Below are 13,515 nucleotides of genomic sequence, written 5' to 3' on the forward strand. Positions count from 1 at the left end.
TACCTCTTTGTTTTTGTGCCAGTACAGACTATTATCTGAGGCCATTTTCCTCTTTTTGGTGCTCATCTGCTTGTGCATTTAGAGAACAGGGACATGCTCTCCAGCTCCCTTCTCACTCAGCCAAACATACCCAGGCCCCCCTCAGATGGGCTCTGCAGTCTGAAGATGTCCTCAGAGTCTGACTCTGCTCTGCTTCTCTTCCAGTTTCTGTTCCTGGAGCAAAGGTGAGAATACTGGAGCAGATAATCCCATGTCTAAGCAGTGAGCGTGCCAGCCCTCAGCCATCTCAGCCTTGGAGTGGAGTTCTGCTTCCCCCCATAAGCCAGGCCACTAGCTTTTGCACAGCACCAGCTGAAAGGGCTTCCCAGCCTGTTATGTGTCAAACATGGCTCTGACTGGAGCCTGGTCACCAGCATGTGCAGTCAGGCCCTGCTGCTGGTGCAGGGAAGGGCTCTCAGCTGCCGACCGTCACTTATTGTCACATGTCCCCATGACCAAGGTTCTGGGGCAAATCTCAGCACTGCTGTCCCTGTGGAGATGAGAGCGTCACAGGCATATTGCCCAGGTGGGGCAGCCACAAGTCACTCCAAGCGATGGGAACTTAGAAAAAACTGCATGCAAGGGGTGGCTGTTCCATGGCTGCCCAGATTCATTTCCCTTTGTCAAATTCAACTGATCTTGATCCCTGCCAAAATGTGGGGCATGAACTAGGTGATCTACCCAACCAAACCATCCAGGCAATTCCCAGTTGGCCTTGCTAGATTGTCCACTGCTGCCTGCCTAGGAAGTGCTCCCATTGCTAATTGATGTGCCTTGGAGAGGCAGGTATGCAGGGTAAATACAGAAGCCTCTAAGAGCAGAACTGTCAAATAAAGTGTTACACTCCATCAGCTCCTATTGCATCCATGGCTGAACAGCACTACCCAGCATTGGATAACACTCAGATCTGCCCATGGATGCGTTTGACATCCACGCAGGAGAAATACACACTCTGTGATGAATCAGGAGCCGGAGCCCAGCAGCAGGCATTTAAGGATGAACCATTTGTTTTAGAGGGCTTCACATTCTGGTTATAAAATTCCTCTGGGCTGGAAGCTGGTGCCCAAGAAGAAATTGTCTCTCCGTTCTGCGTGGTTTGCTGTAAATCCTGTTAGTCTCCCGTGCAGCACGTCACAGGAGCTGGAGCCACAGGGATGTCAAGCTGGGGCATTCTGCTAAGCACTGCAGTTTGGGTGTGTTCTCAGTGTCAGAAAGACCAAAGCACTGTGACTTCATTAAATAGAGTCTAGTTTGAGGTTTATCTTATTTTGGAAACTGAAAACTATTTGGGTTTTGGCTTGGGTTGGGTTAGGGCTTTTTGATATTGGGGAACTCAAGAGCAGGCTTGTAGCTGCCAGCAGGTTCTCTGTGGGTTCTCCAGTTTGGAATAAACGTATCTCCATGTATGAGAAGGATTCATCTCTCTCAAGGTAAATCCATACATACCAGAACAATTACACTAGGGGCCATGTGTATGTGCTAAGCAGAGCAGCCAAGCAAAGCTGCTCTGCCAGGGCCTCCTGGGAGCGTCCGTCTGTCCCCAGCCCTGCCGTGTGACCCACACTGCACCTGCTGGGATGCTCATCTAGGCTTCAAGCCTGATTTCTGAATTTGCAGCAGCCTTGCTGTGGGCTGGGGCAGTCCAGACAGGAACCGTGTTCCTCCCGGTCAGCGCCTGAGGGATGCCCGAGGCCAAGTGCTGCTGCCCCTGCAGCTGTGCCGCCCCTGCAGCTGTGCAGCTCCTGCAGCAGTGATGCCCCTGCAGCTGTTCAGCTCCTGCACCTATGCAGCTCCTGCAGCTGTGCAGCTCCTGCAGTTGTGCCGCTCTTGCAGCACTGGGCTGGGGCACGGCGCGAGGCAGCGCCGTGCGCGGGGGACATGAGGCTGTGCATCTGTCAGCTCCAGTTAGTCCCCACACATTCACATTACTGTAATGCAGTTGAAAAGGAATCCACAAGTTACAGAAAATGATTTACAGGACACAAGACACTGCATTTCAGAGGTCTCATGTGTGCCATAAAAAATATATTATGAAGGAATTATCTCCATTGGAACTGGAGCTACACAGAGAGAACACATGTCCAGCTGAGAGCAGCATTGAGCTTTTGTTCATTATGGGAAACATTGGTGCTTTTCCTCTTTTTTTAATGAATACATTTCTCAGCTCCGGGTAGCTACCTAATATTGGCACTTAATTTTTGTTTCCAAATGTTGCTTTTGCAATGAGACCAAGCATAGCTGGGACTCCAAAGGTGCATCACTCTGTGGAGCTGGCCGTCCTGAGGGATTTAGGTCAGGCGAAGAGTAAAGTCAGGGCTCTGAATTTCAGGAATGCAAACTTCCAGCTCTTCAAGGAGTTAGTCAATTAAACCCCTGGGAAAATGCCCTCAGGGACAATGAGCAGAGCAGGGCTGGAAGGTCTTTAAGGGCACTTTCCATGGAGCACAAGAGCACTTTCCCAGGCACAAGAAATCGGGCAACGAAGGCAGAAGTCTGACATGGCTGAGGTAGGGCCTGCTGGTCAAACTCGAGGGGAGGTAGGAAATGCACAGGCAGTGGAAACAGGAAGAGGTATCATGGGAGAAGTATAGGGAAACTGCCTGGTTGTGTAGGGATGGAAACAGGAAGGCCAAGGCTGGAGCTGAGCTTGGCAAGGGACATACAGAATAACAAGAAGGGCCTCTGCAGATATGTCAGCTGAAAAGGAAGGTCAAAGAAAGCAGTGACAGGACAAGGGGAAATGGCTTCACACTTACAGAGGACAAGGTTAGATTGGATATTGGGAAGAAATTCTTCCCTGTGAGGGTGGTGAGGCCCTGGCACAGGGTGCCCAGAACAGCTGTGCTGCCCCTGGATCCCTGGAAGTGTTCCAGGCCAGGCTGGACAGGGCTTGGAGCAGCCTGGGATGGTGGAAAGTGTCCCTGGCCATGGCAAGGGTTGGACTCTATGACCTTGAAGAGTCTCTTACAATTAAAAACATTCCATGATTCTATGTTCCCTATGCAACAGCAAGCTTTGGAGATGGGTTTCCTCTGTAAAACCTGGGCGATTCCCGGGCTTCCCCTGCAAAACCTGGGCCACGGCTCATCAGCTGGAGGAGCAAGAGGAAGCTCTGTCGGCTCTCTCCCATCCAGCCTCACCCAGAACATCTCTGTACAATCCAGTAGTTCCCCAGACCGGTGAGTGGAGAAGTGTCACTGCCTCCAAATTCTCATCCTGCTCACAGGCAGGAAGAGTTACACAGCATTCACAGATGCACAAGGCTGGGGACACAGTCTGCATTCTCCCAGTGCTGGCTCAGAAGTGCAGCTGTGGCCCTTGTATGTGTGAACATAGAACTGCTCTGCAGCTTTTGCCAGTGGGGTCGGTGCTGGCTCTTTCTGGGATGTGCTGCCCCCAGGTAGTGCTGGCAGTGGACGTGCACAATGTTACATTGCTGCTCGTTCACCTGTGAGGGTTTTAGCACATGGCCGTGTTCCTCAGTTCCTCTCTGTACACGGCACTGCCAGCATTGTTCTGCTGTGGGGCAGGACGCCAAGGGTTGTGACATGCTCCAATATCCCAGGACAATACCCATGATGGAGAGACTCCTGGAGACCCCAGACGAGGTGTAGGAGAAAGCTGAGAGACAATAATGCATTCTTTCCTCTCACAAAATACATCCTAATGCCAAACCTGAGAACTGCAGGTGGGAAGTGACAAAACGTGGAGCTGGAAAGAGGTGATGGCTGCTCCAGAAAACTGTGAGGAGAGAGGCTGTCAGCCCCAACCCGCTCCACCAAGGCTGGAGACAGAGTTCCTGGAAGAGCATTGTGCAAGGGTGTAATTGGCTTCATCTACTAGTGCAGCTTCTGGCACCTAAACTATGAACCCTCCATGCTCCAAGTTAAGTTCCTGCCTGCTCCTGCCCACGGTCTGCCACCTCTCCTCAGGATCCCAGGAAAAAGCAGGCTGCCCTAAGAAACTGTCCCAGATCCCTGAAAGGCCAGAACCAGGGACCTGGGCCGTGCTGCGTGGGGCTGTCCCAGAGGAGCTGTCTCAGCAGCTGCAGGCTCTGTGCAGGAGCCATGGGCAGGGGGACAGAATAGACTTCGGGGGAGGTGGAGGGGAGCAGGCCAGAATGAGAGGCCAAGGAGCTGTGGCGCGGGGATTTTTGCAGGGGAAAGGAGGAGGATTTGTAGGGTACAGCTGACACCGTCCCTGTTTCTGGGGCCCTTCGCCGAGTGTTGGCACGAGTGGCTGCGGCAGGGCGGGCGGCTCTGGGCAGCACATGGGGCAGGCGGGGTGTGGGGCAGCCGAGGGCTGTGCGCGGCGAGCCGGGCGGGCCAGCGGGAGGGACTGCGGCAGCTGGCCTGCCCAGGCCGGGGGTCTCCGGGCTGCCCGGCCGCTGTCCGCGGTGCTGTCCGCGGTGCTGTCCGCGGTGCTGTCCGCGGTGCTGTCCGCGGTGCCGCCGCTGCCCGGCCCGGCCCGGCGCGCTCCCCGCGCTCTCGGCGGCGGCGGCGGGGGCGGCGGCGGGGGCGGGCCGGGCCCTCCCCGCGCCGGGAACGCGCTCCCGCCTCCCACCCGGCACAAAGTTTCGCGGCAGGAACTCGGGCGGCAACAGTGCGGAGCCGGTGGCACCGGAGCGCGGCCGCGCGGATCCCCAGCGCCCCGGTACCCGGCGGGGGCCGGCGGCGACCGTGCCATGCGGGCCCCCCCCCCACCGGCGGCGGCGGGGCGGGCGGGCAGCGGCGCCCCATGCGGCTGGGGCGGCCGGGCGGCGGCTGACACCATGTGCGCCCGGTGCCCGGGGCGAGGAGCGGGGAGCAGTCATGTCCCCCCCCGCCCAGCCGGGGGTGCCGGGCGGGCGCGGCTCTAAGGGGCCCCCGGCGCGGAAGCTCCTCTGCATGTGCAGCCTCTCCCTGTGCCTCACCTACCTGTGCTACAGCCTGATGGGGGGCACCGGCCCGGCCGCCCTGCGCTCCCCGGCCGCGCTCCCCGGCTCGGCGGTCCCCGGGGCCCCGCGCTCCCCCACCGCTCTCCCCGTCACGGCGGCCCCGCGCTTCCCCGCCAGCCCTCCGGGCAGCCCCGGCGCCCCGGCCCCCTCAGCCGCTCCGCCGCGGGCCTCCAACGGCAGCCGGGAAGGGGCGGAGGGCACCTGGCTGCGGACGCAGCTGGCCCCCGGGGAGGTGATCACGGCGCAGAGCGGAGCCTTCGAGAGGGACCCGCAGGAGTCGAGCACCACGGACGAGGAGCTGAGCCGGGCCGGCAGCCCGGGCAGCCGCGGCGGCGGCGGCAGCAGCACCACGCCGGACTACGGGGAGAAGCGGCTGCCGCAAGCCCTCATCATCGGGGTGAAGAAGGGGGGGACGCGGGCGCTGCTGGAGGCCATCCGGGCGCACCCCGACGTGCGGGCCGTGGGCACCGAGCCCCACTTCTTCGACAGGAACTACGAGAAGGGGCTGGAGTGGTACAGGTGAGGGCGGAGGGCTGCGGGCGCGATCCGCGGCCCTGGCGGGGAGGGAGGAATGCGTGTCCGTGCGGGGCGGGGGAAGCTCCTGCGTGGTCCCGGGGGTTTCCTGTTGGCCCCCGGTGGGAGCCGGGGCGAAGGCACGGGCTCCGGGACCGCCGTGGGGCCGAGCGGCGGGGCCGGGGCAGGCGGGTCGCCGGGGGCCGCGCCTGGCCGCGATGGCGATGGAAAACGCGCTGTTCTGGTGAGAAAGCAGGAAATCTCTGCTAACATCCCTCTCGGTTGCTCTGAGTGTGTGAGCATACCATAGCACTTCAGCTGCTGTTGGTATAAAATACACCTAAATAGGTCGGTAATTAATAATTACTGAAATAAACAAGATCGCAAGTTATTCCAGGTGCTGCTAGGGCTGAAGGATGCTGCCTTCCTGGGAGCACAGGCTTTGCTTCACAAATAAGGTTTACTCTTTATTCAACAAGTTCTATGTTAGGAAGTTTTTTTTTTCCATTGACAAGATCTAATTCTGTTCATGAAGAAGTGTCTAAATACTGTTGTCTGGTGTTGGGTAACATTTTAAAGGAATTTTATGCTAAAAGTCCTGGTTATTAGAAAACACTGGACTGCAGTAAGGAAATGTTAAATGTCTTGACAGGTTTAGGAAATCAATGGCTTGTGATGGCTCAGTGTTCTTCTCTGTCTTTAAAAATTTCTGAGCAGAATGCAGCACACCAGTAGAACTTAAAAACTCCCAGTAGCTCTGTAGTTCATGGTTCAAAGCAAACCGTACTGGTTCCTGATAGAAGGTGGTCTGTGGCTGAGCTGGTGAAGTTCTTGTTGTGGTTAGTATGGCAGCTGTTTAGTTGCTCTGCAAATGAAGCTAAAAATGAGAGGCAGTAGGCAAGTTACTGCCTGGATTATCTGGTCCCTCATTATTAAAATAAAGTACATGGTCTGCATATCAGGGGTATTTAAAGGTGAGAAACTCCAGGCAGTCTTTTGTGGGGATTGTGGAAGGAAATCTTTGCCATACTTGGTGTGGCATCCGCTTGGCTCTGGTGAAATGCTGTGGGATTTTCTGCAGGGATTTCAAGAAAGTGGACATCAGCACTGAGAAAGTGAGGTTGTCCCTGAGAGTGTTTTTGGTGTGCTGCTCTGATGGGGGGAAGAACTAAAGGACTGGCTATGGTTATTGTGTTTATAGGTATAATTTCAGACACAGTATTTTGTTGTAGTGAATATTCCTGGAGGAAAGGCTTATCTTGAAAAATAAGTTTAGAAAACTGGCTAGAAGAGGATAGAAAGCGGCACATAAAAAAAGTATGGTTTTATTCAAAACAGGCAGAAGAAGATCAAGCACTGAATATGATGAGCAGCTGCTTTTTCATCTTTAAAGTTATGCTACTAGAAAAGGGCTAGTGAGTGGGTGTAACTCCTCTCATGGAGTAAGAGGCACACACAGGTTTTCATTTGCAGAGTGCAGTTTGGTATTTTCTATCCTTGCAGCAGCTTTCTGGTGTATGCTGCTCATTTCAAGCCCTGGAGCTCTGCTGCCTGGGCAGGAGAGGTGGGAGAACAGGTTGGGGCACCCTTGGTGTGCGAGGGTCTGGGCAGAACAGGCTGTGGGATGGGTAAAGAAATGACTGGTGTTCTGTGCCATTGCAGCCCTGGCTGCCTGACCTGCAGCCATCTTCACACCTGCCCAACCCAAACACATGCTTCTCCCCCCCTTCTTCAAGAGTGTTCAGCCTTGCAGGGGCAGGACACTGCTGGTGGTCTGTGCCTCAGCAGCAGCCACAACTTCCCTGGTGCTGTACTGGTGCCAGGCTGTCGTCATGGGCTGGCTTTTAGTGCCATACAAACACAAACCAAAAGCAGAATGGGGAAAGCTCACCGTCCATCCCAGCAGCTGCTTCTTCCTGACCTCTGAGATCACCTGATTGAGTGCACCGGGGAGGCTGACAGCTCATAGCTGTGTCCCAGGTAGAGTAATTGGAGATTTTTTTTCCTGTCCACAGAAATGTCAATGTTTTTTTTAACAAAGAAGCAACTATTAAAGTCATCTCCTTGTGGTGACTTCTGCATTACACACTGTGAGCTCTTAACACGGTCAGGTTTTTTCTTACATAGTGAAATAAGGGAATGGCATACCTTCCAGGTTCCTTGCTTAGGTGTTCAGTCACAGGATTATCTCCCAGTCTCAAAGAGCTGGAGGAAAGGGAAATGCCTTCTTCACCTTGGTTTCTCCTGTAAAATGGAGATGGCACCAGGGCATTGCCATTTCTTTGTGTGTACTCCATGCTGCATTGCCAGTGTCTTTGCTGCCTTGAGATTGAAAAGCCCTAAGTGCTCTGGATGTGTGGTCCAGGATCTCTCTCAGTGGCTGGAGTTGATGCAAGCACTGGGCCAGGGGATGCCAGCTCTGTGCTGCTGGGGACAGGGTGGCATGTCAGGACGGCAGTTCTACACTGCCTGCTCTGTTTTTTCCTGGGAACCTGTACGGAAAGCTGAAGGTTTGTGTGCTGTCTCTGATCTCTTTAGCTCAGTTCATTTGGCAATTGCACACAGAGGTCTTTCCACACACGAACTGGTGCAAACTAGGCCAAGATTAGTTTTGGTTAGTTTCCATTATTCTGCCAGGATTGTATTTATGGTTGCAGTTTATGATTCTGTCCCTCCTAGTGCTGGGTTGTCTGAAGGACAAGTTCCATGGTACAGCTTTCCTTAAACAACATCCAATCTTCCTCTGCTGTTCCTTTGCAAGCCGTTGTCTTTAACTTGCTCCCTCCTTCCCCAGGATATGCCAGCTTTCCTGCAGGAGCTGCTGCTGATTTTTAGCCAGTGTCCAAGTGTCCCCCTGCTCTCTCACGTGCCCAGGCACAGTGATCTCTGCATGTCCCCCATGGCCAGGCTGGACTGCAGGCATTTGCTCTCTCCGGTGTGATGCTCATGCCTCAGTGGGCATGCCCCATGCCATGAGCTCTGCCCTGAGCTATCCTGCATTTGGAAAAGCCCCGAGAGCCTTTCTCAGAGCCAGAAAGGATGGCAGAATGACAGAGAGGCCTCTGAGGCCAGGGAATGGAGATTACATCCATAAATGCTCATTACAAGCACAGGCACAGCATTTGGGACATGTCTGAGTTCCCTGCCTTGGCATGGATCAAGGTCACACAGTCGTGTAGGAATATTATGGATAATGGGAACAGCAAACTGCCTGCAGTATCCCACACCTGGACAAGTTTGTCTCCTTATGGTGCTAGGGGCCTTGATTTGGTCTCAGAGAGGAGAGAGCCCAGGGAGGTGGGCAGGGGTCTGCAGGGGAGCCCTGGAGTGGCTTTGTGTGACTGGAGAAGGAGGGGAGGTGAACCTGTTTGGACTGTGCAGTGGCCACGCTGCCCTGCACTGGCACTGTGGGTGGTGCACCAGGCTCACCTGTGCAGATGCCAATATCTCGGGATGCTCAGATGCTGCTGGTGACTGGTCTGGGGACTTTGGAAGAGAAATGCTGCAGATGGCTGTGTGAAAGCCACACAGTGGGAGCTCCAAGCCCCAGCCTGGGGGGGCTTTAGTTGTGTCTTTCTGCTGGTGCAAATGACCAGCACAGGAGACCTCATCACTTGGGCACCCTTGAGGTTTTCTGAGCTGAGTGGAACAGCCCAGTGTTCCCAGCCACTGTCCCCAGCTGCCTGCAGGCTTAGCATGGTGAGGGGGTTCAGTTATGTCATGTTATGCTTTCAAGGCTATCTTGACATCCTGCCTTTAGCAGACAAACTGGGGATTTGCAACAATATTTTGAAAACAAACTTGCGGTTTTAACACCAATATGATTTCCATAACACAAAAAGAACACCTGAAAGTGGTGAGTTGAAATTGAGTTTTAAGGTTTGCTGACTGGAAGAGTTAAATTCTGTGTGTGCATGCACATTGCTTTACTCCTTGCTTCCTCCTCAGTGGAGCCCTGATGGAGAGGCTGCAGCAATATCTGTGATTAGATCGCATTCCCCTCTCTGCCCTGGGCCTCCAGTGCTGAGCACATGGACAGGGTGTAGCTGTGTGTGTGGAGTGGCCCCGCTGCAGGAGCAGTCACCATGACAGGCAGTGGAGTGGCTTGCATGTCTAATGCTATTTGCACTGCTTGTCTGGGTTTTTTGAAGTGTTCTCCCGAGCAGTCAGGCCTGAGTGTTATTTGGTGAGCTGCTGGCCTCATACAAATAATGAATAATGCCATGACAGGGAGCTCTTCTCTCAGTAATAAACACGTGCTCACGAGTGAGCGGTTACGTGGCGCCGCTGGCTCTGGCTCCAGAGCTGGCACTCCCATTGCATCCCTGTGGACACTGAGCTCGTCTGTATGGGGCAGGTGGCTGTTGTGTGTTGCTATTTCTGCCACGGGCTCTGCTCCCCATGGGGCCGTCTCACCTTCCTTCCTGTGCTGACCTGGTGGCTGGGGCAGTGGGGCCCAGCCCTACGTGATCCAGCCTTGGAGCATGATCCAGCCTTGGAGCATGATCCAGCCTTGGAGCACCCAGCTTTTGCTGCCAGGGCTGCTGGCAGGAATTGTGTCCAGGGATGTGTGTGGGGACCCTTCTTCAACATCCCCTAACAGCTGTTGGGCAGCGATAGCTTGGGGCCGTTTCAGCCTCATCCCACACAGTGTCACCTCGCTGTGAGCTGTAATTGTGTTGCTGGCTAATGCCTGTGCTGTTCTGATCAGCTCAGGGCATTCAGGAAATCAAACCCTTTCCATCAGCACTGTGAGCCTGTGCTGACAGCACTGTGGGAACACCTACAATGGAAGGATGGATTGGGGTCTGCTGTTGCCCACAGGCACAGCTGCAGAGCCTGGGAACTGCTGTGTTTCTCTGCAAAAGGCCTTCCCAGAGTGTTGTACCCACTGCACTTCTGGTAACTTAGGGAAAGTGTATTGATTTTGTTTCTGGGCCCTGCTGTGAGTTGGCTTTTGCTGAAAGGTAGTGACTCAGCTGCCTCTCTCCTCTGTGGATCCAGTGTATTGGACTTTGCTGACACCTGGGTCAGCTCTGGGCTGGGGACTGTGAGCAGGGGTCAGGCTTTGTGCTGGTTGGCCTCCATGTTTCACCCACCTGGGGACTGAGAGGCCATTCCAGCAGCAGGTATGGATTTTCTTCTGCATCCTGCAGCTACTGCAGTGAATCTGCTGTGTGCCAGAGCTCAGGGTCTCCTGGCTCTGCCCCTGCCTTGTGTGCTGGGTCAGGGGAACCCACCCTGCACCTTCCTGGGCAGCAGTTGTCTCCCTCCTTTCTGCTCTGTTTTAGCTCAAGGAATGAATTGTGTCTATTTGCAGTGTTTTATCACCTGATGGTGGTTATCCACATGCTGCTCAGTTGTAGTCATGGGAATGGCAGCTGCTCTCAGCACCTGCAGCCCCTATGTGCTGCTCTGGCTCTTCCTGCAAAGAGAGTGACAGAAGTGCCAGGGCCAACACACTGGCAGGAGAGCTCTGGAGCACCCGTTCCCGCAGGGCTTGTCACTGCTTCTGCCTCCGTGTGGAAGGTATTTGTGGTTGACTGTGAGCACAAAGTTCTGAGAGAAAGGTGGAAGCAAGAGGGGGAGGCAGCAGGGTGCTCCCTGTGCCCCTTGGCAGCCCCCAGGCACCGGCCCCTTGGCAGGGAGGTGTCCGGCCCTGTTCCCTCAGACAGGTGGGGTGGAGTGACCAGGGTGATGTCCCACCACCGAGCCCAGGGGTTCTGCCCTGTGCCCACTCTGATCCCGGTGTGTGTGAGGAGCCTGGGAACAGGGGCAGCCACACAGCTCTCTTGGGAGGGCTATGGACACAGGGCTCAGCACACCAGCCACCTGTGCTGGGGACGCCTCTTCCAATGACTGCTGGAACATCCCTTGGAGCATGTAGGAAACTGGCACATGTCACCATCCCTGAAATCTTGGAACTGTTGCACTGTAGTCTCAAGAACATCCTTTCTCTAGGATTTTGCTCAATAACCCACTTTGTAAACATGCTGGTGCTTTGCTGCTAATGGTTTAAGTGTTGTTTGTGATGTCAAAGTTTGTGAGCATTGCTCTCTTTGTGAGTGCAGTACTGCTCGTGCATGTAGAGTTACAGACAACTCAAAAACAGGCCTGGGGAAAAATAGCCCCTTGGAGAAGCAAAAGGGGAAGTGTTGGGTGGTCAAATTCTCTGGTTTAAATGATACACCTGACCCCTGCTTGCTCCCTGGCTAGCAAGGCTCACTCTGCTCTGTGCCAAGCCCAGACTGGTGGAGAAGGAACAACAGCTTCTCAAAGAAAGTTATGGGCAAAGGCTTTAGATTTTCAAAGTCAAAATTCCAACACAAATTTGTGACACCTTGTATCGACAAAGGTCAGAGTATTTTTCTTTTCATGGATTTCTTTTACCTCGTCTTTTCATGGGGACTCCTTTTCTCTGAGTCATTATTTCATGCACTTCAGCAGAAATTTTATTGCTTTGGGGGCTGGGCTGATTCATGTGGGACATTTTTCACTGCTCAGAGTATGATACACAGAGATAATTTCTTTGAAATTATTTTTGCTTGAAGTGGTTTCAATGAATTGCGAAGGGTATGAGGGTATGAGCATGAATGAATGGCTGAAACATTTGTATGGAGTCCAAGTGAGGAACCTGCACAGTCAAACTTTCCAGAGCATCCAGTGTGGATATTGTAATTTCACTGCTGTGTGCATGTGAGCAGCAGTTCATTTTAGGCTTTTAATCCACTTTAAAATAAGCATTATTTAGGGCTGTATGAGATTTGAATTGGTTTCCCCTATATTTGAAAAAGTTTGAAGGAAACCCCAGAATTACAAGTGTCTGTTCAATCACAGTGAGAAATTCCTGTTTAGATCAAAGGTACCTGTCGGGGGCATGGGGGAGTGGCTGGGCAGGATTGGCCCTGACCCTGCCAAGAGCAGCTCCTCTCCCTGGGCATGGCCAAGCTGTTGCCCAGACTCTGCTCCATGATGGCACATGGGCACTGCTCTCCCCATTTGTTATTTAGGTAGCTGCAGTTTCCAGCTGAAGGAGAGCGTTGAAAGCTGACTGTAGAAGGCTGGGGAAAAAAATCATACTTATGAAAAGGGAGAAGAAAAAGCCAAAAAACAGCCCTCAGAAAAACCCTCCAACCTTTTTTTTTCAAAGTCTCCCATTTCCCTCTCCAGTGTCAACACACCAATTTAGTAAATGTTGCAAGGCACAGTATTTCCCCCCTTGTCATATTATACATCCAGGCATCAAGGATGGATCATAAACTTGCTCTTTATGGCTTTAACATTTCAATTGCTAGTCACATTTTATGTAAATTAAGGTATTTACCTTGACAAGCTCTCTTGTGAAGTACAGTACTTCTTTACAGAATATATTTGGCAATATAAACAGGCCAAATGCTGGGGGTGGATGCAAAATTCACAATTGATTTTTACAGCTAAGTAGGATCCTCCCAAAATATACTGGAGTTGTCTGCTCTAATCTTGTCAGTGCCTGGAGAAACTGAGGCAGGGAGACCTGGGGGAAGAGGAAATAGCAAAGGGACATCAGTTATAGCCACCGACCTACTAAACAGAACAAGCTTTGGATAAAAATAACTCCATCTGCCAGACTTTATTTTGTATTACAGAGATTGCTATAACACATTTCAAGCCAAAATCTGATTTCCATTCCCTTCAAAGCCAGGCTGGACTGGACTTGGCCCCCTCCTTTATTAGCGGTAATCATTTTGGATCCGAGCAGAGCAGTGCTGCTGTGATAACCCAGGTCTGTGGTTCTCCTTTGTTTTAGAGTGAATTTCCTTTCATCTTGCATTGAGATGGGTACAGTAATATATTTAGTATTAGTGTTCATCCACATCTGCAAATAACTTTATTTCAGCCCCAGCTCTGCCCTCTCTGTATTTGTTCTTGATGGACTCTCCCATAATTAAGCCGAGCTGTGAGCACGCTCGTGGGAAGCCAACGTCAGCATCAGGCCTGGCTGTTAAAGCCTGGCTGGATTGCGCAGCCCCCAGCAGGAGCTGCCACCA

General features: G+C 53.2%; 1 protein-coding gene and 1 long non-coding RNA gene across 2 annotated transcripts in view; one reads left to right on the forward strand and one right to left on the reverse strand.

Moving 5' to 3' along the window:
- Window positions 1-2,044: 2,044 nt before the first annotated feature.
- Window positions 2,045-3,007, reverse strand: LOC137483928 (uncharacterized). The gene is made up of 2 exons (XR_011004677.1): window positions 2,796-3,007; window positions 2,045-2,318 (listed from the first exon to the last, which is right to left on the reverse strand). It is a non-coding gene; the product is annotated as an uncharacterized lncRNA (long non-coding RNA).
- A 1,557-nt stretch (window positions 3,008-4,564) lies between these two features.
- Window positions 4,565-13,515, forward strand: part of HS3ST4 (heparan sulfate-glucosamine 3-sulfotransferase 4) — a 55,251-nt gene continuing 46,300 nt past the window's right edge. The window contains exon 1 of the mRNA XM_068207415.1: window positions 4,565-5,494. Coding sequence (XP_068063516.1) covers window positions 4,851-5,494 — 644 coding nt within the window. The 5' untranslated portion in view covers window positions 4,565-4,850. The remainder of the gene's footprint in view (window positions 5,495-13,515) is intronic.

This window comes from Anomalospiza imberbis, chromosome 16 (genome assembly GCF_031753505.1).
Source record: "Anomalospiza imberbis isolate Cuckoo-Finch-1a 21T00152 chromosome 16, ASM3175350v1, whole genome shotgun sequence".
NCBI classification, from domain to species: domain Eukaryota; kingdom Metazoa; phylum Chordata; class Aves; order Passeriformes; family Viduidae; genus Anomalospiza; species Anomalospiza imberbis.